Source organism: Mus musculus, chromosome 5 (genome assembly GCF_000001635.26).
Source record: "Mus musculus strain C57BL/6J chromosome 5, GRCm38.p6 C57BL/6J".
Classification (NCBI taxonomy): Eukaryota; Metazoa; Chordata; class Mammalia; order Rodentia; family Muridae; genus Mus; species Mus musculus.
The window spans coordinates 44,191,654-44,219,267 of NC_000071.6; the positions used below are offsets into that span (position 1 = coordinate 44,191,654).

Genomic DNA, 27,614 nt, shown 5'->3' on the forward strand with positions numbered 1-27,614 from the left:
CTGCTTGGAAAAAACTCCAGCTTGTCATCACTCCTCGTCTCCTGTTTCTGACAATCCACCCAAGAGTGCTGCCCAGGGGCTCAGCTTTTGACCATGTATGGGCACCATCCCAGCTCCTAGCTGACACATCATCACTCCCCACCTAAACTCTATAACCCTTCTTGCTTTAGCCAGGATGTGTGACTTCACTGACCTCTATCTCTGAGAAAGGTGAACACACCTGAGAGCTGCCTCCTAGTAAACCTGACTTTATCTACCTTTAATCTGCTCTAATCTGCCCTATATCTTTGTGACTGAGGGAGAGAAAATGCCTACCAGTAACCACTATTACTTTTAATTAAAATGTTATTACTCAACATTTGCTTATGGTAATGAGTCACTTTTAATGAATGTTAACTAGAGCTACAATCAAAATTGAACAACTTACCACTATTTGACATCTGAAAGAGATTATTCTTTTCAAACTTCTTGAATACACTTCCTTTAATTTCAACAAACTGAAATAGCAACAGAAATACCATCTTTGTCACTTTAAAAATATTTATTAAAAAAAAATATATATATATATAAAACTTTAACACTTTAACAGTTGTAGAAATCAAGTCTCTGCACAAAAGGCTTCTTAGAGCAACAGGTAACTAAGAACCCCTTCCATGCCCAGCATTACTGTCCCCTTCCCAAACTTCCAATGCCAAGTGTGGCCTCATACTTACATTATTAGACATCATGATAGTAAGCAGTGACTTGTTGTGAGAGTTAAAAGCTACATTGAGAGTTGTTGCTTGAACCATGATAAGAATTGCATGTAGAACTAAGAGCAAGTCAAAGAAAACACTGGTTTCACAATCATTAATACAATATCATACAATTTTGAAGGTAAAAAAAAAATGGGGGAAATGACCATATTTTCTAAATCAAATCTGCCTAACACATAGTTTCTTATTGTCACAATTTCCTTATTACCTAGTTGATATCAACTTGAAATGCTCTATGTACTCTACATGAAAGAAGCAGAAGCAGAGAGGAAATCTGAACATTGGAAAATTAGAACTGTACCTCTGGTAGTTGGCACAGTTAGGCTCTCATCAGGCCATGGTGGCGCACACCTTTGATCCCAGCACAGGGAGGCAGAGGCGGGCGGATTTCTGAGTTTGAGGCCAGCCTGGTCTACAGAGTGAGCTCCAAGGCAGCCTGGGCTACTCAGAGAAACCCTGTCTCAAAAACCAACCAAACAAAAAAACCCAAAACCACCACCACCACCAATAAAAAACAGAAGTAGGCCCTCAAAAGAGGTGTTAATTAAAAACAGAAGAAACTATGGCAAATGATGAAGACGACTGAGAGATATACATCTGTATTATAATAATTCAAAGTTTTAAAAGTGAACATGGAAGTAAGTCTGGAGTTGGTTTCCTTGGTTACCCGAGTGATGGAATATCAAGGCCCCCTCCATACGCACACCCCATTCTGTGCAGGGATGGGCAAACAAAGCGGCGCGGGTTGCTGGTGTGCCCTCTAAGCCTAGAAGGATACAGACATAGAGAACAGCCATGAAGAAGTGAGGAATGACTCCAATGTGTGCTCTTTTCCTTTCTTTCGGCTCTGTGGCTGTCCAGTAGAGAGCATCTAAGATATCTTGTCCAAACGAGGAGAACAGACGATCAGCTACCTGCAGAGAGAAACAGTGGGAACGAGCTGCTTTCTCAGCTGCTCCTGTTAGTAGTTTACTAGCAGTCAGACTTGAGGCTTGCAGTCCTGGAAGGGAAGCTGAGGAAGGGCAAAGGGCTGGCTGCTTACACTCTGTATGTGCTCCCTGGTGCGTGCTGAGGATGCAATACATTTATGGAACCATAGTGGGATTGTTGAATTAGCCATTTGTAAAAACAAAGCAAACAAACAAAACAGAAAAAATTGCAAAATGTGATGCAAAAAGTTCAAAGTCATTTTATTTAGTATACTAAGCACACATAATTAAGTTATGTGGAATCCTCACAATTCTTGCAAAAACAACAAAACCCACTGCATCCATGGGTTCCCAGTAAGCTTGCAATTTGACAGCATATATCCTCAGAATTGTGCAAGCAGTGGGAATCTGTCCTTTAACTTAGTGCTCCCAGCCTTCCTAACGCTGTGACCCTCCCTGTAATACAGGGCCTCATCTTGTGGTTACTCCCCACCATAAAATTATTTCATTGCTATCTTATAACTGTAGTTTTGCTGCTTTTATGAATCATAATGTAAATAAGTGGTATGCAGGACGTTTGATGTGTGACCCCTGTGAAAGTCTGCTGACCCCCAGAGGGCTCTTGACCCACACATTGAGAATCACTGCTTTAACTGGAGGGCACACCTGGTTTGGAGGAACTTTCCCTTTAAGTATGACCCAGCACCAGTGGCTCAGGAGGCACCTCGATAAACTCAGCCCCCAATTCTCTCTAGATCTGACCAAGATCCTCTGGTGAGTGAACACGTTCATTAATGGCTTCCCAGAAGCCACAGCCAACGCCCTTCTCTCATCCCTCTGTAGGACTTGAGTGCGGGCCATGCTGCAGGCAGCCGGGTCAGACTAAGATGTGGGGAGCAAGAGGCCTTACCTCTAGCATGTTGTAGATGATATAGAGCTTGATGACAGACTGGCCTCTTATCAGGTGGTACATCATGGAGTAGTCAACATAGTGCATCATGAAATAGCAGATTACCAAGATGACGCCCTTCAAAATGTCACACACCTGTGCGGGCTGAAGCAGACGTCGGTCCCTGAAACATACAAGTAATGGAGACAGGAGTTTTACTCTATGTGTTCTCAAAACAAAACAAGTCACCGTTAATAGCATATCAAGGTCACAATGAACGTCAGGCTGAAGTTTTACAAACTTTAACAAGGGTGGTCACTAAAATGACTGCGTAACTGGATCTTTTCTGCTTGCATACAGACTATAAAGATGTTAGACTCAGACGTTAAGAGCACTGACTGCTCTTCCAGAGGCCCTGAGTTCAATTCCCAGCAACCACATGGTGGCTCACAACCAACTGTAATGGGATCTGATGCCCTCTTCTAGTGTGTCTGATGACAGCTACAGTGTACTCATATAAATAAATAAACCTTAAAAAAATCAAATATTAAAAAGATGTTAGACTAAAGGTGAATCAGAACTGAAGAGAGTGTGCAGGCAGCAGCTTTGTGTGTGTGTGTGTGTGTGTGTGTGTGTGTGTGTGTGTGTGTGTGTGTGTGGCAGACCTTACTATACTCATGGCCACTGGGTCAGCTGCCCACCCAGTAGGTGCTCTATGCACACCACTCTGCACCTTGTCCACCCTATTTCCCAACAGCCCTGCTGGCCACATAGAAAGTCAGGCCACTGCTGGGATCACAGGCACACCTAACTCCAGATCTTTCATAGTGGTTTAAAAGGACCCTCGGATCTTTATGGCTATGTAGTTTTCCCCATGAATACATACCACAAAATTTCCAACCCATTATTGACAAATTTCTACTGCTTTCCAACTATAAGCTAGCACTATGTACATGGCTCATAAGTAAAAGTGTATCTGTACTGTAAAATCCTACAATTCTAGGTGCACAGTTGCATTCACTCTTGACATTTTGGTAAAAATAGCCAATATGGGCCTCTGAAGGGTTTGTGTCAACTTACACTCCTGCTAGCAGCATATTGAGAAGGCTATGGTCACAAGCATCAAAATAACACATGACTAACTCCTACATCTTTGCTTGAATCTTTGCACTGGTGAGAAAGAGAACCCAGTATAATCTGATGTCAATTTACCTCAGTTGGTTCTGGGTGTAAATACTGCTGAGGGCCTTGCTAATGTTAGCCAAGCACTCTGCCATTGAATCATACATCCATTTAAAATAATTAAAAAAAAAATTTGAGCCAAGTCTTATTCATGCTCTGAGAAGGCCCTGAGGTTGCAATCTCCTTGCCCAGCCTCCCAAACAGCGTGGAACACAGGCTTGTGCTACCAGGTCTAACTCTGAAAGACTCTTTCACGCATTCAAGATTTATTTAAGCTGGACGTGGTGGCGCACGCCTTTAATCCCAGCACTTGGGAGGCAGAGGCAGGCGGATTTCTGAGTTCGAGGCCAATCTGGTCTATAGAGTGAGTTCCAGGACAGCCAGGGCTATACAGAGAAACCCTGTCTCGAAAAATCAGAAAAAAAAAAAAAAAAAAAAAAAGATTTAAATTTCCAATGAGTCCTTTCCTCATATCTTCTTCTCCTCCTCCTCTCTTTTTTTCTTCCTTCCTTCCTTCCTTCCTTCCTTCCTTCCTTCCTTCCTTCCTTCCTTCCTTCCTTCCTTCCTTCCTGAGGTGGGTTAGTGGTTTGTGGGATAACTCCTTTTCTGTAGAAGTTTGTTCTTTGAAACATTACTTAAATTTTTCAGAATTAAAAAATTAGTTGATTCTTCTTTCTGAGAGTATAGCATAAAAACTGAAGCCTAAGTCAGGGATGGAAGCAATAAGATGGAGAAAACAAACAGAAAAGAAGAACTTTAGGATTCCCTTTTATTGGACATGACATTTGCATGACAAGAACGAATACGCTGGAGTCTACAGCAGGCCTATTCCTCAATGATACAGTGACAAGGTGCAGATCCCTGCTCAGGCTTCTGTTTTGGCAGGTTTTTACTTATACACTCAACTGTTAGGAGTGGGAGCTTCCGTTAGGAGCTATGGCCTCTTTATCTTTACCAGCAGTGACTACTTCAAGCTGTGGTGTGGGCTGAACTCATTTGCTACTGTGTCCCTGGCCTCAGAGCCACACACACACCTACCTCTTAGGAGTTTCTTGGCTATTTAGTCTGTTCAGCTCCTTCTCAGCCTGTCCACAAGAGCATAATGTGTACGTTTTTTAAACTGTTCCTGTAACTAGGCTGTGGGACCAGCTCTGAGAGTAGCTGTCACAGGCTGCATTCTTGCTTTCTACAGGTTATTAGTAAGTTTGATACATCCATTTGGACTCAATATGGGATACTGCAAGTCTGAAAAGAGACACATTCAGAAAGGGTGATAGTAGGTGGGAAGTTAGGCTGGTAAGATGGCTCAGCAGTTAAGAGCACTAACTGCTCTTCCGAAGGTCCTGAGTTCAAATCCCAGCAACCACATGGTAGCTCACAACCACCTGTAATGAGATCTGATGTCCTCTTCTGGTGTGTCTGAAGGCAGCTACAGCTATTATTACTTACATATAATAATAAATAAATCTTTGGGCTGGAGCAAGTAGGGACTGAGCAAGCAGAGTTGACCAGAACGAGCAGAGGTCCAAAATTCAATTCCCAAAACCACATGAAGGCTCACAACCATCTGTACAGCTATAGTGTTCTCATATACATAAAATAAATAAATAAATAAATAAATAAATCTTAAAAAAAAAAAAAAAAAGCAGGTGGGAAGCCATGTAGTGAGCTTATCAAGACAGGCCTGGCTTTGCTAGTCAGATCCCAAGCCCTCCAAAAGATGTGGGATGCTGATTGCTTTTTCTTTGCAGCTCAAGCTAGAGCTTTGAGCTGAAGTGCACCTAGCACTACCTCCATCATTACTTTCTTCCTGATTTTCCATGGAAAGCAGGGTACATTTTTTTTCTTTCCTTCCCTCACACCCAGCTGAGATCACACTTCCCTGCCAAGGGCTAACTGATGATCGAGGAGACTTCATGCCCTATACTCTATATGAGGCTGGGACTGGGAACAGTGGTTCTTCTGTCAAGAGCAAACATTTCTAATTTAGATATCAAGAGGAGAAACGCTAGAAGGTCCTGCATCCCTGGACTATAGACGGGCATTATCCCACTGATAGCCAGGGAGCACAATGAAAGGCATCAATGCAGGCATGGCTGTTTACAAACACTGACTGTCAAAACCTCCAAACTCATATATAACCTATCATATGGAAAATTATTATGTTAAGAAACAAACATACCTCTCACTTTATTAATTTTTAAAATACACAGTGGAAAACAGAACAAATGTACTTGCTCTGGGTCCTCAGCTCTCTATCACTGCCTTAACATCTTACTGTCTGCTACAGCAGTTACAGGTTTTCAGAGTGGAGGACTACTATTCCAACACAACATAAAACTTGTTTTACAACGTCTATAAAACAAGGATTTTCTTTCCACATGTGCCCATTAATAAAAAAGGAAAGCAGCAAAACCAAAACAACACACCCTCCCCTTCCCGAGTAGCATTGTACACAGTGCTTATTTGTATCGCAGCTTCTCCAAGATCTAACCACAAGTGAGTTTGCCTAATTAAAACGACGTGAACCAACCACAGCACTTGCCCCTATTCTGTAGGGTATTTTTAGATGACTATCAGTAATCACTACAAACTCCATAAGAAGCTTATCTACAGTGCTGCCAACCAACCCAGAGCGACACCTAGATAATCTTTCAGGCTCAAGTCCTAGGTATGATGTCTGTTAAAGAGCCAATTATAGGCAGTTCCTTTAGTAAATGCTGGAGATCTCAAGAGAATGCTGGACAAAATAACAAACCAACCAACCAGCCAACCAACCAAAGCAACCAACCAACCAAATAAACAACAACAACAACAAAAACCCACATTAGTCTAACCTAGTTTAGACTAATAGTTTTATTACATGCCACTCAAGATAAGATTAAATAAGACATTCAATAGAACTTCCAATAAAAATAAGACATTTAACACAACTTAAAAGATATTCAAGTTAAAAATATCTATATAGAAGCAGACTCTCTACATTTCTAAATTTTACCTTTTAACCCCTACAAATACTTCTACTATACTTTCATAGTAATTACAAATGATAATTTCATGTCATATGTCTTACTATTATACATCTCTGAGCTGTTTAAAGTGCTCATAGAGTCATGCAAGTAGAACTATGCAGCAGAGAAAGATGCTCCCTGTGAGGCGTCCCCACGCCTTGATACTCTACTGATAAAAAGAAGTGGGACTGGCAAGATCAAGAAGGAAGAGGAGGCAACAATGGCAAGCAGAGCCCTCCTGCCAGTTCATTTCAAGCCATGGACGGAGGCCAGGAGTGAGCATGCCTCATTTCACTGAAAAGTATGTATAACTGAGGGCTGGAGGGGACACGTACATACTATTGAAAGTTTGAAAATGTGTATTTCATGTGGTTCATATTTTTAAGAGAAGTCCCTTTATGGTCTTAAGTTAACTGGAACAAAGGATTAGGACCAAGATGCTTTCCTGAACTGAGAAACTCATCATTTAAGTCTGACACTGAGTAAAAAATAATCACTTAATACTTTTCACTCGATTGCTAACACCTTCTTTTGTACATTAAATTAATTAATTAGAATGAAGTGGCTGATTTATGAAGCGCCATTTATGTTTGGAATAACACAAAGTAAACAGTGGTTCTAGGAACAAGTGAGCTGGGCTTAGCCCTAAGGTGAGGACTGAGGTGTCATTAGAGAATATCTCATGGTGACTTTCATGGTGACAGTGTGGTCAAACACTGGAATAGACATGGATAAGGCTTAAGACCAAGTGAGGATGCTACTGAAGGCTGGGCGGCACATCTTCCTCAGTTTGTCCCATCCTCAAATGGTTATGTGGCTATGCTGGTGCCTATGCTTTGGTACTGAGGTCAATCTGGCCAAGAGTATAAAAGGAAAAATCAGGGTTTACTCACCACAAGGAGTCCCTGTGCCACCACACTCCATCCTATAAAGGAAGTGAAAGTGCTCCTCCCTTCGGTCTGATTTACAAGAGAGAAAGAAAGAAAGAAGGTTGGAATGTTGCTACGCTACTTTGAGCGTCATGGTGGGGAACATGGGATGACAAAACCTGATGATGCTATGAAGGCTTTCTCCATAACCATGTACTCTCTCTCTCTCCCCACTGGTGTGGCACACATCAGCCTTGGTCAGAGGAAAGAATGGACATCCTTGTTTCCCTGACAAAGACACTAAGAGCTCTCCTACACTCATGTTCTTGTGGTGGCATTAATTACTCAGGCCAGAATCAAATGCTTAACTTCGTGTGGGGAAAGAAAAGCCTATTTATACAGCACAAATAAAGTTAGTTTGAGCACAACTAAATTTAAGGCACATGAAGGAAAAGTCAACAAGTTAAGAAACTTAAGAATTTGAAATTCATAGTTCTTTTGGGAGATAAGAACTCTCTTACAGGGTCAAAAGAAAAGATATTCCTAACCTAAAACAAGAAAAAAAGTCAATGACGTCTTCAATGAGAGCTATGTCTAAAACCAAGACAAGGGATCAGGAAACGTGCTTGCCTGAATTTTATTTACTCTAATAGCAAAAGAAAAACACTCCAGCATTCCTAAATCCAGTCAGCTTACTTAGCACCATATAATGTTCAAAAGTGCTTTCTTTACTTCTAGCTATCAGCTCTGGCTTCTAGATTTTACCATTTTCCTCTGTAATCTCATTCAATGTATGACTTAAGTGTGACAGAATCTAAAGCACAAAATAATGGAAATTCTAGGAAGAGACAGTATTCACACTGATACCACGTAAACTACCACATGCTCAGTATTTTTAATCGATCCCATAGATGAACTTAGAAAGATACCTGTAGCTATCAAGCACAGATAACTCATAATGAATCACAATCTAATTCTGTTTCTATCTTCAATTAAAATATCATCCTAATTTTCTCTAAAATTTAGAAGCTATCTTACCTTATCTAGAAAAAGAACGAACCAGCTTTCCAGGGCCCTAGATGCCTTCCTTTTTTCCTTCCTTCCTCATTAAACACTGGGCAGCAGGGGTTAGGACTGCTAATTCATCAGAAATAGGTTCAACCAAGTCTTTCTGAGATCACTGAGAAGTGGTATCAACTTTCTACAGGAGCACTGCAGCATCCTTTGTAGCAGTGCACCCCACCATTGCACAGTAGCACCTGCCAACAGCTCCAAAGGAACACAATCTTAGCTGCTTGAAAATTGGCAAAATGGGGGATGGAGAGATGGCTCAGTGGTTAAGAGTACTGACTGCTCTTTCAGAGGTCCTGAGTTCAATTCCCAGCAACCACATGGTGGCTTACAACCATCTGTAATGGGATCTGATGCCCTCTTTTGGTCTGTCTAAAGACAGTGACAATGTATTCATATACGTGAAATAAATAAGTCTTAAAAAAAAAAAGAAAAGAAAAGAAAAGAAATTGGTTAAAATGGTCTGATAACTGGGCAGTCAGGATGAGGACTAAGTTACTGAACAGGCTACAAAATCTTCCTGCTTATCATCCTTCATGAAAGGTGACATCCCTGTTCATCCAATTCACCCAATTGTTACAAGTGGCAACACAACCTAAACCTCAAACCAGAGCTGAAAACACATCAAGATAGAGGAAGATCTAGCAATAGCTTCAAAGCAGAAAGTTTGGATTGCTTTAAAAGCCTCCCAGAGATGCTGCAGCAAAGAGTGTCTGGCAGAGGAGGAGACGACACTCACGCAAGGATGACAAAGGCAGTGCTGTCTTGCTGCTGCTGACCCTGCTGCGGGGAGACACTGTTTCCATGTCAGGGTTTAATTAACAGACACACTTTTCTTCTCTTTTTAGAAAAAAAAATTGAGACTAGAAAAAAAATATGGCTGAAACAGAAGAGATGAGAATGATAACGGCTGAGGAAAGCAGACAATTGGCCTCTGTGCAGGTTTCAAGTCAGACTGAAGGAAGAGCACCTTTGCTTTTTGGAGAGAGATGGAACATGAAGCAGCTGTAGGCAATACAAATCTAATAACCTTTAACAGAAGTAGAGAACAATAGAAGGGAAGCTGTAGGACAGCGGCATTTAGCTATTTCTAAATAATTCCATAACGATAAAATGTTTTTTGGGTATTCTACAAATACCTAAATGCCCTTGGGCAAAATATTAACAGTATTTTTTGTTCAGTCACTTTTTAAGTGTACTATATTTTCAGTTCCATGTTTAAAAAAAGAATCACAGAGACATTGTTTTCATGGTTCAGAGAAAATAAATGTGGCTCCCAGTAACACATTGCTTAACTCAGATACAGAACACTGAAGGTACTAAGACATTAAAAGCAGTACTTCATATTTTCTGTAATATTGCTTGCTCTCATACAGAGGATTCAAGGTTGAAATTTGAGTGCACAATTTTAACTGCATCCTCATGTTTCATTTATCATATAAATGACAACATAAAATGTAACTTCAGTTAACCAATATTGCAGATAGAATATTACAAGTTGTTTATAACAGGCTGCCCCCTAGAGTCCTTTTAGCTATAAAACCATGAAAATAGAAAGCACTTTTTAAATGACACTGAAGATAATTTAGATTGAAAATGCTTCAAAATACAATTTTAAAGCAAGCATCTTTTTTGCACTAAAAATGTAAACTATTATAGAAATGTTAGCTTTAGGAAGCAACAATCATTTATGTGAAGCAAACTACAGTAGATGGTTTAAGAATTCCTATTTTCTGCAATACTTAATACTCAGAATGGAAAGGGTATGCTATATGCTGCTTACATGTCCTGCTTCTCCAAGTGACAGAGAAACAGAAATGACTCTGAGCATAAAGCAGTATTCAATGTCTGAAGAAGGAGATGCATCGTCAGATAAGATGACTTCCATACTCAAGAGCCTCAAGACCCATTATCATGAATTGTATGTCACCTATATACTAACCACACAGAAAAGGTCTAGTCCAGAAGGAAGAGTTTCTAGGTTATAAACCCTCTTAAGCTTTCTCCCAGGGTGCCAACAACTGATCAGAACATGCCATTGGTGGGATATGAACCTGTTTAACACTGCTGATCCTGGAATAACTAAAAGGTAACCTAGCTCACAAAATATGTGTGAAAATCCCTGCAAGCTCTTAGTTACTTTATGTCAGGCTGTTACACTGGGTTAATCTAATTTCCCTGTATTCAACTTCTCTATGCAGCCACACAGGAAGATTCCCCACCCCCACCCCCACCTTCTGAAAAGGTAACTAAAATGTCATCTCACTGAGCCCACAGTAGAGCAACCAGCTTTAGTAGGAGAACACCACCAAGGTCTTTGAAAAGCCTGACTAATGAGAGCAACCCTTTTAAACCCTCCTCAAAGTAAAGGAAGTACTTGGCAGATCCTAAAATTGGTGCTTAAATGCCTAAAAAGAATCTCACCCGGTTAACTTATGATTAATTAAACGTGCCATAATTCATATCATTCTGCAAGATGAGAAAGATTTTAGATACAAATAATAACTTTTATAGCACTGAGGGAGGCTGAATTCTTAAAACTGTATATTCTCTGCAATCTCGCTCATCGTAACTTTTATTCCTTTCACAACCTAATCATTATATTATTGATTATTTCTATTTACATTAGAAGCATTTCTTATCAAAATGGATTAAGGCTCATTTGAAAGGGCTGCGTTTCATTTTCTATTTCAAAACAAACATCTTTGTGACTTTAGTCTTTTAAACAGAACTTACAGTTTTGAATATGGACCAGTAATTTTTTAGCAACTTCATTGATGAAGCTATAACTCCAAGTGTTATATTCCACTGAATGGTCACTAAATGGAGTCTCATAAATTATTACCCATTTCAGCATTTTACATTTTCAAACTGAAATGTTTTAAAAATATTTACAAACGGCACACATTTTAGAATTGTAACTCAAACTACAATGCTAAAGCTAAGCAGTAGCTCGTACAGGGAGACCATGTAAAGCAGGGGCCTGCTGACACGACTGTCAAGAAGGCCACCTCTCAAATCAAACTTCCTGTTCCCCAAGGACAAATGCACAGTAAGTACTGCATTCCATCTTTCCAGTTTGCTAGAACAGAAATGCAAGAAACTGGTATTTATTACTCGGAGCTGTAGGCAGGCATCTGCTGGCACTGTGGGCTGCTGTAGGCAGGCACTCTGCCAGCATAAGGAGTGAGTGTGTGTCATGCACTCCACTGATATACTTTTTCTATCTCCAGGTTTTGGGGGACAGGTACTGAGCTCTCAATATCTTCTTTTGCAGATATGAAACAAGCTTAGGGGAGGCAGACACTTATTACAATACACTAGCTCTCCAAGTTGGTTTGGGCTGACTGATATTTTCTATCAGAATGATGCCATTACAGAGTGATCAACTGCCACCAACCAGAAGTCTATGACAACAGCTTCATAGGCCACTAACACAAGTGACCTGGAGGAGGAAGCCTGTAGTAGAGCCGGCTCCTTAGGCGATTAGAACCTGAACTTCTCACAGATGAAGCAAGCCAGGACGCCTCCCAGCCCTAGTCCAAGCCGGTTAAGAACATGGTCTGTCAGTTTCTACTTCTAGCCCTGTTCCTCTTCTATTCAACCCATGGCCTCCACAACAGTGTCAGTTTACCAGCTAAAGCAGAGTTTTGGTTCAAAACCTCTCTGGAAAAAAATGCATATATAAAACATATATTATATAATACAAATTGAACAGATAGGCAGTGTATGCATCAAAAACCAAAGTATGAATGAAATCATATGCATCATCTTTATTCTAACAACTCTACAAGTTATAAAAGTAATAAAACCGTTTAGACACTAAAAATAGTCGAAGATCTAAACTTACCTTAAGCCATAGCAAGGCAGAGTGAGGAGCCTGAATAGCGCCAGAAAGACTCTTAAAGGAAGCAGGGTGAACACATACAGAAAGGCATCGAGGCACAAAAATATTCCAAAGAACATGAGCTACATTGGGAGAGAACGAAAAAGAGAGAGATTCTTTAGGTAGTTGTAGATATAACTTCAGACATTATGAGAAACTGTTTCCTGACTCCTTAAGTTTAAGAAACTGGACATTAGTCCTCTATGACTCTTCCAGAGTTTTCTGTTTACCATCCCTAGAAGTAGCTCCTCAAAAGATGGTTGTTCAGACTCAACTTTTGTGACTTTCTGGCACTTCTTAAACCAGACAGGCTAAGTAACATCTTCTTAAGGTAAGACAAGCTTCTTACCTTTAACCCCATCCTTTCCATTTCCTGTTCATCAGAAGACTGGAATAGACAGTTTTAGTTTGAAAACAGTTTTTTTTAATTTATTTTTTTGTAGACTGATTAAGTTTAACATAATTTTACACAAATAGGCAACTGCTATACTTGGAAGGCCTTATTCTGATTAGTTTCAGAAGTAATTACTATTTTCTTTAACCTTTCCCCAGTTTCTTACTGATTTATACTTTCCATTTTCACCAATAAATTTAGCAGTATAGCTCCTAAGAAGAGAGTGAGATAGATCTTTTCATAGCTTACCAAACTCTGCTACTTAGTGGAGATGTATGCCTAACATCCAAACATGGTCTGATGGCTATGTTATCACCATAATATCTACATAGCCTTAGGCATTAACTGTCCCACCTGCACGTATTACCTAAATTCACACTTCTATAAGCAAAATAGTTTCTCACAGAACTCACAAGACAGTTGTAACTTCTAGGACACAGGTCTTTAAAATGGTGATTTGAGTGAAAATTGTCATTGGGATAAAGAGGTCCTGACCCAACCCAATATGCCTGCTGCCCTGGAGATGCCGGTTGTGAGCCACAGCCTCCATGGTTGAGCTAGCTCTCTAGCCCACACTGGTCTCTTGTAAGAGAGGGGATTAGGACACAGGCAGGCAAAGGGATGACCAGGTGAGGACCTCTGGAGAAGGCGGCTGTCCATAAGCCAATGAGAAAGGCTTCAGGACAAAGCTGATTCTTCGATGTCAGGCTTCCCCCTTCTGCATCCCTGCTGCTTAAACTGCCCAGTGTGGAATACTTTGTTATGGGTGGCAAAGGAAATGAAAGCCCATATTTTATTAATTTTGACAAAAATCTAAGAAATAAATGATAACTATGTCAGACTTCTTAATGTGACTATGAAGCTCCTTCAACATTCTCGACTCATGAACAACAATGAAAGCACGGTGTGAGCCTAAGTCACGTGCAAGCCCACAGTTTAAGTCTTCCCTCCACGACAGCCACCGTGATGCTGGTGGTGTAAAGGGCTAGTTTTCATTCATGTTTTCAAGTTATGCAAAGGAGCACTAAAGTCTGAGCAGTAGTCCTTATTTATGACTCTCCTGCCCTTGAGAACCCTTTCCTGCCTACAAATTCCAAGAAGAATCTTGGCTATGTCTACATGGGAACACAAAATGCTAGGAAGAGGAGTGTGTCTATCTCTTCGTGAGCTCCTGCTGGGATGAACACTGTATTCCTCTAGCCCACAGCCCTGAAGCTGTGGCTGGGGCATGTAACATGCTCAGTCCGGCAGGTACAAAGGGAGCAGGAGCAGGAGCAGGATGTGGTAGCCCTGTCAGGAAGCTTGTAACTATCAGAGAGGGAAGCAGTCATGTCTGGGTAGGGCTAACAGCTACATGGGCAGACCTGAGTGTGCAGGGACATGGAAGATACAATGGCCAAGCCACCCTGGAGAGACTTAGAATAAGCACTTAAATAACTTCTGAGATGAGCATGTGCCACACACAGAAGATGGGCTGAGCAGAAGATAGCCTGGCATAGAGGATAGGAAGAAGGCCTCCATGGTTGTGAGGTACTGGCAAGACCACAGAGCTGGGCAGTAAGGATGGGAAGGATCAAACTCTTTCTGCTGCTCTGCAGATTTTGTGTTAGTATCCACAAAGTCTAATGGCCTTCCTTTCACATTTCAGTCTGTCACATAAACCAGCAGAGGGGCAATCTTTCTTACACTCTGCAGGCCCTGTAACTGGACCACTGGAGCTGGCAACAGACCTCACCACAGAGAGGAGAGCATGTGGCTGCAATTTAAACCCATTTCAGCTGAGTGAGGGTAAATACTCAAAAGTGTGAAAATACAAAATGTAGAGGAAAAGCAACAGAAAGGCCTGTTAATTTGGAACTGTGGAAGCAGGACTGTCCTTGCCGTTCGTTCTGGCATTACATTCTCCTAAACAGCATTCTTCTGAACGACTTACAAAGTTAAGAGACTAGACACGTATGGAGTGTGAGCTTAGCCCTGTGCAGAACATTTGCTGTCCACCATCCCCTTCGTGTGCACGTGACTCAGGATGCTGAGGTCTCTTGACAGTGTCTGCAGTGCTCCAGGCAAGTGCTAGGTATTAAGCACTTGATGCTCCTAGCAGCTCTTTGAGGAACCCTTCACCTCTGCTTGACACATTAGGAAGCTGTGGATGTGAGAGATGAATGCTGGCCCACGGATATGCATGAGCAAAGGAAGTAGCAAGTCTGTCTGCTCAGACAGAGGTCCGGTTCCCGACCTTTAGCATAGTTCAACAGTCCACCTCCACTATGTCTACTTGTTTCATGAGTTATGGTGGCTTTTCTTTTGGCTAGCTTATCTTGCAATCTGCTTACTGTCTTAAAAAAAAAAGTAAGAATTTAATGAATCAAATATTTAGACTGGCTTTTAGCTTTAAAATACGTTACAAACTAAAAGCTTTGAGAATGCATCAATAAGAATAATGTATACTTTCAAATCTTAGTGTGGATCTTGAGAAGGCAAGCAATTTCTATTTCTTTTTATTTAGACTAAATAACTATAAATTATTTGGCTGTCCATTAGTAACTATAAATTTGAATTTCTTCTCTAGCATACAACATGTGACTATAAAATAATGACACCAGTGACACACAGATTCTTTTGAGACACAAAAGTCTCCTGTCTTCTTTTAACACTCACTTCAAATTTCAGAACACATGCACTGCTGTGACACCAAAGCAGCCGTGATTCTGAGTGTGCCCCTAAGACAGTCTGTTGGACTAGTGGATGCTCACAGGATGCACAGCAAACTCCTCTCTTCAGGCCCACTGCTGCTGGTCCACGTCACCTCGCCTATCTTCGAGAATAGGGACTCTTACTTTACCTATCTCTCATCTCCACACAGAAGGCCTTTACAACACATATGCCATCTGCATACACTTGCATATGAGATAAAAACACAGTAGAAAAATAGCTCCAAAAAGCAGAATGTAAAGGCAATCTATAAAAAAAAAACAAAAAACCCACACACACAGGAGTTCTGGGTTGTACCTCTTTGTATTCAGCTGCACTCATGTTTTCCCAGGGAAGAAAGACAAAAGGTGACACCAGTCTTGGCTGAGTACCTTCCCTGAGCCAGGTCACTCTTTAGGGTAATCCTTCCTTAATCAAACACTGTAGAGCTTTGTCCAGGCAGATATTTTGACAACTGAATAAAATACATGCTTATGGCCAGGCAGAGGTACACACCTATACACAACACTCAGGAGAGTAAGGGAGGAGGTGTAGAACCAGCCTGGGCTACATGGTGAATTCCAAGTCAGCTTGGGCTATATATTAACAAAAAAGAAAAAAAAAAAAACCCACTAAATCAAAATACCTCCTTGGGAAAACAAATGGGGAAAACAAAGAGCAAGCACAATCAAAAGGCCCAAACAGTGTTTATTGCACTAAGATGGTCAAAGCTGGGCCTGGAGAGACAGCTCAGCAGTTATCAGGCTACGCTGGATTCCACTCCCAGCACCCACAAAGATGTTCACAACCATTTATAAATCCAGTTCCAGGGACCTGCCACCCTCTTCTGGGCCACAGGTACCAGGTATATACAGTATGATGATTTTTATTTCCCCTTTTAAAACATGCCACCTCCAATCCTTAGCACCAACTCAAACAGTGTTCTTTCTCAATGAGTCCCGGAGGCACTGATCCATGCTGACTCTCAGAGTGAAACTCAGAGCCTCTGAAGGGGAGCAGAAAGCGCAGCATGGAGACAGTGCTGGAGCACAGTGGGAAGTTCTTCCTATAAAGGTGAGTTACATGGAACAAACAGCAGACACTCTATTCTCAAATAGTCTCTTAACTTTTATTCTCAGAACACAGACTCATCAAATGTGTATAAAAGCGATGACTTCAAATATAATCGCCGGCTTAAATTAATGAGGCAGCCCCAGAAATTCCTGAGGTGAAAACAGCCAAAAGCCAGAGGTACCTGCTGGTCTGACTCTGAGAGATCTTGTTCTAAGGCCTCTACAGGTGCAGTTTCTTCTTACTGCCACCTTACAGGCAGGCTACTGCACCTACCTCTGCAGTGACAGTGAGAACACATTCTCGAGCAGTAGAGACATGGTAGAGCTGATGGAAACTGCACCAGTTCCATACTCAGACTCACTGCTGAATTCCCAGTCTTCTATACTAAAAGAAGATTCACTGTAGGCTTTTAACATCTGATATTCTCTTTTGAGGATATTATAGAGCAGTAATACATCTGCAGCACTGCAGGGCAATACACATCAAATACTTGTGAAAAGGTCTAAGTTGCTTGTAAGCATTTCCACAGAACCTACTAAATTGTTCTTAGCCATTTGAAAAATACTTGTCTCAAAACAAAAATACCAGTTTCTATCCATTAGAATTTTAAGTTGGAAAAAAAAATCTCCAGAGCCTTTTCCTTAATGTCATTTGAAATTTCAAAATACATAAAACTCCATGTCTTAAAAAAAGCTAAAATGGTTGTGGAATGTATTTCTTCAATGCTCATTTGAAATTCTGAGCACCATCTATTTCCTCTGCTGGGGCCAGCAAGCATCATCTACTGTGGCGGGCGAGGCACTGCAGCCTGGAAAGCTCCTGGGAAATGCGAGTAAAGGGCCTAGAAGAGCCCGTCTCCAGCCCCTTACACCACTGCCTATAAAGGTCTGGTCCTGTTCTTCGGCTAAGAGGTCCCTGGGACAAAGGCTCCACAAGGTGTTAAGAATCTTGGGGACTGGAAGAAAACAGTGCAGTGAGCGCCAGCATAGTGAGTGGTTAGCTAAGGCGGAGTCTTAAGCAAGTTGGTATGATGGAGGCCTGGGATATAACAATGTTCAACATAATAGTAAAAGAGGCCACACAACCCCGGGATCACTCATTATGTATAATCTCTCTACGAATTAAATTCTAAAATAACTATTTACTTTGGAAAGCTCAGCTTTGTGCAGTGTTAGTGTTGGGAGTTTGTGGAGTGCATTGAGGCATATGCCCAAGAGTCAGGAAAGCTGTCTTGTCTCAGACAAGACAATGCTGTCTTCGCAGAAGAGACAACAAACACTCAGACTAGACCTTGCAGGGCAAAGGAAAGAGGACCACAATTCTACAGAGAAAAATGTCCTTGCTGCACTGTTGGGTGTAAGCTGTGAAGACAGTTATGTAAGCATGACAAGGCCATCTTCGGTTAACAGCTAAGGAGCTCAACTTCTTATCCAGTAGCTTTCAAGAAACTCACATGTAGGAATCTGATTTTGAAAGCAATTGCTGCGCATTCTATAAATATTTTTTATGTACCTGAACTCAAATATTCATGTCCCTAAGAAGTCTATACCCTAGGAGATGGTCAACAAAGGGGTTGCTGAGTCGGGTTCTTCTGTGCTGGGTGGGTTACGTACACATCTGTACCCACAGAGAGCAGACGAATCTCAATCAATGCATCGCCATCATCATACTCTACATCTGACACATAGTCTATATCTACGTACGGCCACAGTTAACAGTAGACATAGTTCTTGAAAGGTAAATACATTGGAGAATTGGTTTGTTGAACAATTATGTAGAAAGAATGACCCTACTGTTTTCTGGCCTCTCTTACATGCCGGTAATCCTAGGCAACCCGCTTACGCTAACTTGGTTAGGACTCTTCACGGTACACAAGGTGGGATTAGTACTTGTTACTTAATGGGATAGACAGGGCCACAGGGTAAAAGTATCTTTTACTCATCTGAAGTAATTATCATCTCCAAGGTTTACTACCTTAGTCTGCTAACTGAGGCCTAGTCCTGGAAGCTTCTAGCTTCTGTACAAGCGTGTGTAGGCCTAGAATGCTTTCCAGCTCTGAGACTTACTGCTGAATAAGTTCACTCTTTCCAGTTCTTTCTTATCTCTCTCACTGGCCGGTTCAACTCAGCTATTCTGGCTCAAACTCCTCTCCAAGCTAACTGATTGAGTCTGGCTTCTTTCTTGGTCTCTGGCTCAGTCCTTCTTCATCTGTGTCTAGCTTGTTCTCTCTTTGCAACCTGTCTTTGTACAACTGTCCCAGTAAAAATGTCTGCTCTGCTCTTTCTCTTTCTGCCCCTCAAGTTGCTTCCCTTTCTTCTCTTTTCTTGTGACAGTTGGGCATATCCTATTCTGTCAAATCTTTCTTTGACATCACTTTTTTGTCTGCCTTTCAATTAGACATCACTTTCAAACATGGGCGCTTCCTTCTACACAATAACTTTACCTTCTAACTTTGCCTACTAACTTGTTTTGGATTAAAGGTGTGCACTAAGAGCATGTCTGTATTCCAGCCAGAAGGATTAAAGGTGTGTGCTCCCCGCTAAGCCACACCACAACTAGAAACAGGTATTTTCAGTAAATAACACAAGTTTGGGGTTCAGGGTGTGATCAAATATCTTGCAGCAGTAGAAGATCCTGCTGAGAGGCTGGCTAGATGCAGGACCATAAGTGTCCTTAAAGCCCTGCAATAAGGTGACAGTTACCCTAATACTTGAGGTCTTCACAGGTTCTGCAGGTAAAGGCAGTCAATGCAAGATGACATCTTTTTAGGCTTAGATCTGATTTTCAGGAAGAGATCAGCCTCATCAGGCTGGCAGTTAAGTAGTCAGGGCAATTAAGAGTCAAAATGGCCTGAGTAAGGGATCATAATGATGTGACATAAGACATCCAAAGCCAACAAGACAGAAAAAAGTTTCCAACAAACGGCTCTCAAGTTGTAAGTTTACAAACAGCTATCTTTTACTTTGCTGGATGGTCTTATGTGCCCAACAGGCAACAGCATTCTCACAAGGCAAGGCAGCTGGGAGTTCACTGCTGCTGTCCCATCACATCAAGCCTTATTTCTGGAGAGGCTGCTGGTGTTGTCACTGCTGCTGCAGGCAGGGATAGGAACTGGAGAGAAGGGGAGGAATGCCCAACGTGCTGACGTTCAGTCAGACTACACTGGCCTGCCTTTTTCCCAGTGGCGCTGTAACTGGGGAATGCAGGCAAGGTAGAGTCCTAGACAAAGTCTACATCCCAAGATGCATTTAGAAGGATGTTTCTATAAATGTATTCTCATGGAATTAGAAACCAAGAGGATGACTGAGAAGTCCCTGACACAAACAGCGGTCTGAGTAAACAGTATGTCAGTTTCACAATAACACTAGGAACTGTTTCACTGAAATAAAGCGACCCAATAGCTACTATGTTTTCCTTTCATGTCTTGTAATAAAACAAACCGGCCTTATATGATGGCAAACTAAGTTCATTCCTACAAAACAAACTTTTGAACCATTCTGTCAAACACTGACCCCGTTTACCCTCAAAAGGGGAAAGGGTTAAGTTCTCCTATTAGATACTGAAATCTTCCCTTTCTTAGAAGTTGTCTGTCACCATTCATTTTCTCAGTTCCTCAAAAGCAAATTCATAAAATAGTCTGTGGTAGTTAGAATGAGAATAGCTTCTATAGACTCACGTATTTGAATCCTTGGTTCCCTGGTTGGTGAAACTGTCTGGGGAAGTTTTAGACGTGGCCTTGGAAGAGGTCACTGGGGGTGAGATCTGTTTCAAAAGTCCACGCCAGGCCCAGTCTCTGTCCCTGTGTCAGCCTCCAACTTGTAGGTAAGACATAGGTCTGAGCTACTTACTGCTCCAGGGCCATGCTTGCTTGCTTGCTTGCTACCATCCTCCACACCCCATGATGGTCACATGCTAACCCTCTGAGTCTGTAAGCAAGCTCCCAATTAAATGCTTCCTTTCATAAGTTGTCTTGGTCATGGTTATAGTGTTTCTTCACAGCAGTAGAAACGTAACTAAGACAAGTTCATATTGCATTAGGCCTCTTGAGATGGCTCTGTCAACCTTCTCATCTTAGATGAAGAAAGGCAAGTCCTAAGGAGACTCAAATGAGCAGGCAGTGATGCTGGACCACATGATTCTAGTGTTCAGGGAAGCCCTCTCCCCTTGGTTAACAGTTCATGCTTAGTAATAACACAACTCCACATATCTTGGGGATGAATTAAAAAGGCTCATGTGCTGAGCATTTGGTTCCCAGTTGATGCCACTCAATTGGGAGATCCTGAGACTTTTAGGAGGCAAAGTCTGGGGAGGGAGGGAGGGATGCCTCTGACACTACTCGAATCACTAGGTTCTGCTTCTCTAGCATCTCAGAAGCACAAGCCAAGGCCTACGTACGTGAACCTCTGAAATAGTATGTGCATGTAAATGTTGTCATCCTTAGTTGCTTATGTCTGTGTCAAAAATCTGACCAACACAAATACTTATCATTCCTTATAACCTCCAACCTAATACATTTAAGACTCATTAAAATTTGTGAGATGTGCTAGAGGCAGAAAAAAAAAAAATCTCTATTTTGAGGCTAGCCTAGGCTACACAATAAGTAAGCAATTTAGTGAGATCTGTTTTCAGGTGACAAGAACAGGACTTGGGGATTCAATTGCAGAAACATGCCTCATATTTCACCCCCATGTTTAGTCCTTAGTATGACAAAATAAATAAATAATAAATAAATAAGTAATTGATAAGATTCTCTAAAAAACAGTAGCTATATTTAAGACTAAACAGTGTGCAGCTTAGTTTTCATAAAATGTATTTTAAAAGTATAATGTACAATGTATGGTAAATATGAAATAAATGACTGCCCAAAGCGCGCATTACAAGGTAAGGATACAATTTCATTGTAGCTTAACTTTTGGTGACAGGCAAGGTTCATAAACAAGTGATTTTTATAAAATAATATAACTATTTTTATATCATTTACATTTGTATGTAAATGTAAAATAATATTTATTGTAACCTATACCTGTCTAACAGCGGGAATAAAGGACATAGGAGACAACTACGTCAAGCTGCTTAGAGAGAGGCGTGTGACATAAGGAAGGGTGCGGGCTTTCTTTGCTCATTTCCCCTTCACACTGACTGCTGCTGTCCTAGTTTTTCAGAAGCAGGGCTCTGAAGCTACCACAGTAACTGTTCCTAAGCCGTTCCTCTGTTGCTAAAGCTCAGCCTTCACTCTCTTAGTCTCCTGTGCTACAGCAGGGGTTGACCATGAGTTTATTTAGCCAGTAAGACACAAGTGAGAGTTCTTTCTGGCAGTTCTGGGAAAGCTTTAATTCTACATGAAGGTCAGTCAAAAGGAGGCACTACCCAACTGCTCTATTTTTTTTTTTTCTTTCCTGATTACAATGAAGATTCAATAGCTTCTAGTTGTCAATTTTCTATTTAAAATCATTAGGCAGGAGAACCAAAGCTAAGTGATCAAGACTGGGAGAAACAAGGTCTTGGGCCACGGCAGGTCACTAGCCTGCTGGACTAACTCAGACCTCCCTTATTACATTTGCTCAAAAGGAGAGGAAACTGTCCAAGCAGGCCTCTGCTAGGCTCACTGTCTGTCCTACACGGCTAGAGCACTCCTAAGGAATATACACTGTGTAGTCTCATCCTGAAGCCTGAGTTCTTAACTGTTCACCTTGACCAGGAGTCAAACCTAGACCTGGCCCATCTTTCAGTCCTTATTGCTCCTTGTTCACACTCAAATCCCCATCCTTGGATCTTTCAGTCCCTTCCCCCACACCACCTGGTGTATGCACACATGCCCTATGATGCCTGTTCACAATCTACCTTTTCCTATCTGTGCCACATATTTTCTTCTCAGGCCCCACCCTTGACTATTTCTGCAGCTCGCCTTCTAAGCAAACCTTCCCCACCCACCCTGCTCCTTTTATTTATTTATTTTTCCTCTTTTTTTTTTCGAGACAGGGTTTCTCTGTGTAGCTCTGGCTGTCTTGGAATTCACTCTATAGACCAGGCTGATCCCAAACTCAGAAATCCACCTGCCTCTGCCTCTGCCTCCCAAGTGCTAGGATCAAAGGTGTGCGCCACCAGCACCTGGCCCTTCTGGAAATTCTTAGCAGCATTTTACATATTTTGCTTAATGGCACTTACCATTCTGTATCTTCTATTATAACTCAATATTGCTAAATATTAATATACTAGTATATTAATATAATTCATCATGCTAAAATCTGAGACTATGTACTTCCATGTTACAAATGCTTAGGATATACCATAAGTACTTAAGACAGAACAGAGCAGTCAGTATGTTATCTTTATCTCCCTCCTTAAATTAGCATATAAACTAATCAGGGGGTTTTAGAAAATGTTATGATGGACAGTTTTTTTTTCAATTTTATGTTTTGTAAAATTTTAATTTTTGCAAAATTATTATAATTTTAGATTCACAAAGTCAACACAATTAGCTTTGGACAAGAGATAATTACTTATCTGACACATAGAAAATCATTCCCTAGTACTTCCATCCACCAAAATATGGTGGGGTGTGAACTCAGTCTGGAAGTCAGCAATAGGAACTGTCTCACAGGCCAGAGGACAGGGGTCTCTGTCCTCAACTAGTGCCCAGCTGCAGCCCACTAAAGGTAAACTCTAAAAGCCAAGAGCTATGAGTCAACTGTAGGCTATGTCACCTAGTGTTCCTGTATAGTAAATCCTTCATGAGCAAGATCAGGTTTACCTCAAGAAAGCCTGGTTAAAGGAAAGAGGAAACAAACCTTCCCTAGGGTCTCTTTCTATGTGTGGTTAGCAATCTGAGAAAGGCTGCCACTCAGACATCTCTTGCAGGGTTGGCAAAGTCATGTTTAATTAAGGCAAAGCAGGAGATAAAGAAGAGACCAGGGGAGCCTTGGAACCTGGCCTCTCCCAAGCATCTGCTGCTGTGTCCTGAAAGCTTAGGAATGAAACCCATGGATGAAGAAATGTACCTTGTTCCATAGCAGGACACTCCTCAAAAGGGGCTAAAGTGAGGCTGTTAAAGACTTACAACATTTCTACAGAGTTCAAATATAGCTGATCCACAAGCAGGAGACCCTAGCACAGGAAGGAGCGGGAACAAGCCAGGGGTAACAGCAGTGGGACTGAGATCTGAGGCCCGCAGCCTGCCCAAGAGCCAATGCAATTCTCTCTGCTTCCCACTGCAATCACCAGAGAAGCCAGTCTCCTCAGGTTTACGGGAGACAGAACACTCCAAAAGTGGACCATAAGCACTCAGTAGCAGACTGTGGAAGTGCCAGAGCTAGGCAGGACTGAGAGGTTTGTATAAAAGAAGAAATTCACCCCTACCCAGACTAAGGAAGTAGTCTAAGATGTCAGGGCTTCATGCCAGGGGAAGAAGTTTGAAAAGGAAAGCTGATGGCACTGCTGAAGCACAGAGCACAGTGTCAAGTAAGGCTGCTGATCCACTGCCATTCCACGCAGTGACATACTGCTATTCTGCTCCACATTAGTCCACAGCTTTGGTAAGACACTGAGCTCAGTTTCCTGACCTGAAAGTATGAGCATCAATGTTTGTAGTCCTTGCAGACTTCAGAAAAGCACAGAGCTCTGAATTTTCAAGTACTGTTTCCAGATGATGTTATGTGAAAATACAGTATTTACCAAGAAACCAGCCAATAGGATATCATATGTTGGTATTGACAATGTTCACTAAAAGGGAGACAGTTAAATAATTTAGATTAACCTGGATGCTAAATCGTTTCCTAGGCTGTAAGTGAAGCCCTGCTTCTATGCTAGCAGTCTAGGAGAAGGGCAGCTAACTGAAAAACCTCACCCCCTTTTGAAGCACTCTTACGTCCCTCAAAGACCCACAGCAGCGGTCCCTTTCACCGAAGGCAAAAATCACCGAGAGGTGAACGCTAACTAATCTGGGATGTTATGCATTTAACCTTCATACAAATAATTGCAGCTTTATAAACAGTTAACTCCTGACACAGCAGTGCTCTTTGATACTTTGTTGTTTCTTTCTTTTAGAAGGCAAATCCTGATGACAACACACCACATATATTACTTAGCCCAATAGTGGTCTCACAGTGGACCTTAGTTTAAGAGCATTGTATTAAGTCTTATAAAGACCTGTGGGCACTTCCTCACCATGAAACACAACATCTGCTTGCCACTTCAAAGTTGCAATGAAGGAAAATGCATGTATGCACTGGGCCTGTTGACAGAACTAAGAGACGGTTCAAAGGGATTACATTCAGTGCAAGGAGAGCTGGGTGCATTCAGGAAGTCTGGCTGTGTTTGCAGGTAAATTCCAGTATTTTCAGAGAAAAATGGCATCCAGGATTGATCACCAAGAGAGAAACTTTCCTTATAGGGAGGGAGGGCTAAGGCTGGGTGGGTATAGGTTAAGTATGTTGGTATTATCTCAGACAAACTTAGCATTAGGAGATTATCTTCACCCTTACTCTGCACTGTAAATGTAAATGTAGATGTCTAAACACATCTACAGCACAGTTTATTACACACCAAGAAAATTAAAAAAAAAAAAAAAGCAACCTAACAGTGCTTCCCAACATAAGAATTGGCTTCATCTTTTTTTCTTTTTTTTTCTTTTTTTTTTTTTTTTTGGCTTCGTCTTTTTTCTACTTACTTCCCATTACAAACATCTGTCTCACCTGACCAGCTCCAGACCCAATGCTAGCTAAATCTCTGAAGAAAAAACGCAGCTCCTCTGGTGTTGAGGAAGGAACACTGCAGAGCCTGTCTTTCACTGCTCCTCAGCCATTAGTCCCTCAGGCTCCTCCTTAGTGAGGATCCCAGGCAGGCACATTACCCCTGCCTCCTCCGCAGCAGTTTGAGTCTTACTCCAGTATAAACTCCCTCACACTTCAGCAGGTAGCACTACCAAGAACCTACATAAAGTCAAGTCGCTTCTTCTCAGCCATGGAGGCTGGGAGGCAGCCTCCCACCGCCTGCCACATCCCTTCTTCCCAATGCACCGAGGCTGCCCACAGCCACTCTAGTAGAAAGCACAGTTCTGAGGAAGCAGCTACCATAAAGACCTGTGAGCTAGCTCACACATCTTTCTTGTAATAAGATCTGGACTCTCACAGGACTCCTAACTCCAGCCGCATTAGAGGGAAAAGGGCTTTCCTGTCCTCTGCCCAACCCTGCAACAAGAGACGGAGGACCTGGTGTTGTTTTTTTCTGGGTTTACCTTTAATAGGAGCCTTTCTGTGACAAGATTAAACAAGTCATTTTCTTCCTTGAGGGTCTGTCACATATGGCTATTCTAAGAAACTGAAACCTCAGAAAAGGTTGAAATTAAATACCTTAAGTGGAGAAAAAAGAAAGAAAGAAAAAGAGAAAGTGATATTCTAGAAGCACACAACTGCAGGGAGCCAGAGACCTCGGAGATGGAGAGGAAATCCTGAGTTAAAGCCGATTGGCTAAGCCGCAAATGTGTACCAGAGTGAAGGCGTGAAGAGATTTGGTAATGTTCTTCGTACTAAAACCAGCTTTTATAACTCACTTTCTACAAAGCAACCCTATATCCCCAAACACACTCAATCACTTACCATGTTATTTCCAACATTTTAAAAAGTCATTGGAAGTTGTTCACAAGTTTTTTCATAATTAACACTTTCAAATGATGTTCGGAAATGAAAAAAAAAAAAAGAGTACCTTTTCCAATTCTCTTGGTATTCGCATACAAGTGTACACCCTTTCTCTTCGCTCTGTATACTTGGCTTCATTATGTTCAAGGAAGTACCCTCTTGTCAGTTCAGCACTGAGGAACCTCAATAATGACAGTTCTACAGGAAAAAGAAATGACACAAAAGAAAAAGAAGTGTTTATCAAGAACTCACAGGCTGGAGCCATAGGTAAAACACATAGAAAACAAAGGGGGGATATACAGTCTATAGTTCTGTGCCCACAAGAAAGGGAAACCAGATGACTGGAGAGTGGTGTTAGGAACTGCGGTTGTTGCATGTTGAAAACCCCATCCGAGTATGGAAAGGATGGCTGCTGAGAACCGAAGGAGCCGAAGAACACCTTTCTGACCAGTCCCAAGTCTCACGGTGCTATAAGCCTAGACTGCAGAGATAGGGGATAGAGAGGAGCAGCTGTAACGGCTCCATTGATTACACATTCCAGGAGTCCAAAGGCAGCCCAGGGCCCTGGAAAGCACTGTTTTCAGCCCATGACTATGCCAGCCATTCAGACACAGGTCAGCTGCCTTCTGCTTGGGTAAGCCTGGATATCCTGCAGAAGCCAGCCAGCAATGGCACTTCTCCTTATAAAAGTTTACTCCTGCTAAATGAAAGTTTCCCAATGCCACGAAGTGACTAGCTACACAAAGCAGAACCTTTCTTTCATAGGGCTTGTCCACGTGTCCACACTGCCTCTGCTTCTCTGGTGTAAATTCATCCCTTCCATTTATATCAGTGGAGGAAGGCAAGGCTAAAGTAGCTGATATGCGTTCCACATTGCGGGACTTCATAAACGGAGGTGAAGGTGCCTGACCTCAGTTCTTTCTGGGATGCCATGCTTCTCCTAGCCCCATCATCTCAGCCATCTCTCCAACCAAACGCCTTACCCAACCAACACCTGCATGAGGCTGTATGAGGCTCAACTTTTTTCCAGGATCGCAAAAGTTTCCAAACTAATTTCTAAGCTTACTCTGTGATTTCTCTAACAAATGTACCAAAGCACTACCAAGAGGGGATAGACAAAATGAACCCTCAAAAGCCATTAGGAAGGCAGAAGCCAAGGGCCTGGACAGCATACCTTAAAGTGCTTACTTCTGTCAGCACGGCAATGACTCCCTAGCTCCAGGAGTTTCAC

The 27,614-nt window shown here is 41.8% G+C and overlaps 1 protein-coding gene across 4 annotated transcripts in view; it reads right to left on the reverse strand.

The window, feature by feature from the left end:
• The window catches only part of Tapt1 (transmembrane anterior posterior transformation 1), a 56,010-nt gene that overhangs the window by 16,500 nt on the left and 11,896 nt on the right, over window positions 1–27,614 (reverse strand). The window contains exons 2-8 of one of the 4 annotated variants that reach the window (XM_030254388.1): window positions 26,451–26,581; window positions 12,557–12,675; window positions 7,660–7,725; window positions 2,595–2,757; window positions 1,534–1,669; window positions 714–811; window positions 428–497 (exon numbers count right to left, since the gene is read on the reverse strand). In XM_030254388.1, the coding sequence (XP_030110248.1) occupies window positions 428–497; window positions 714–811; window positions 1,534–1,669; window positions 2,595–2,684 (394 nt within the window). In that variant the 5' untranslated portion in view covers window positions 2,685–2,757; window positions 7,660–7,725; window positions 12,557–12,675; window positions 26,451–26,581. The remainder of the gene's footprint in view (window positions 1–427; window positions 498–713; window positions 812–1,533; window positions 1,670–2,594; window positions 2,758–7,659; window positions 7,726–12,556; window positions 12,676–26,450; window positions 26,582–27,614) is intronic. The other 3 variants (NM_173764.3, XM_006503940.3, XM_006503939.4) reach the window with 3 other exon arrangements.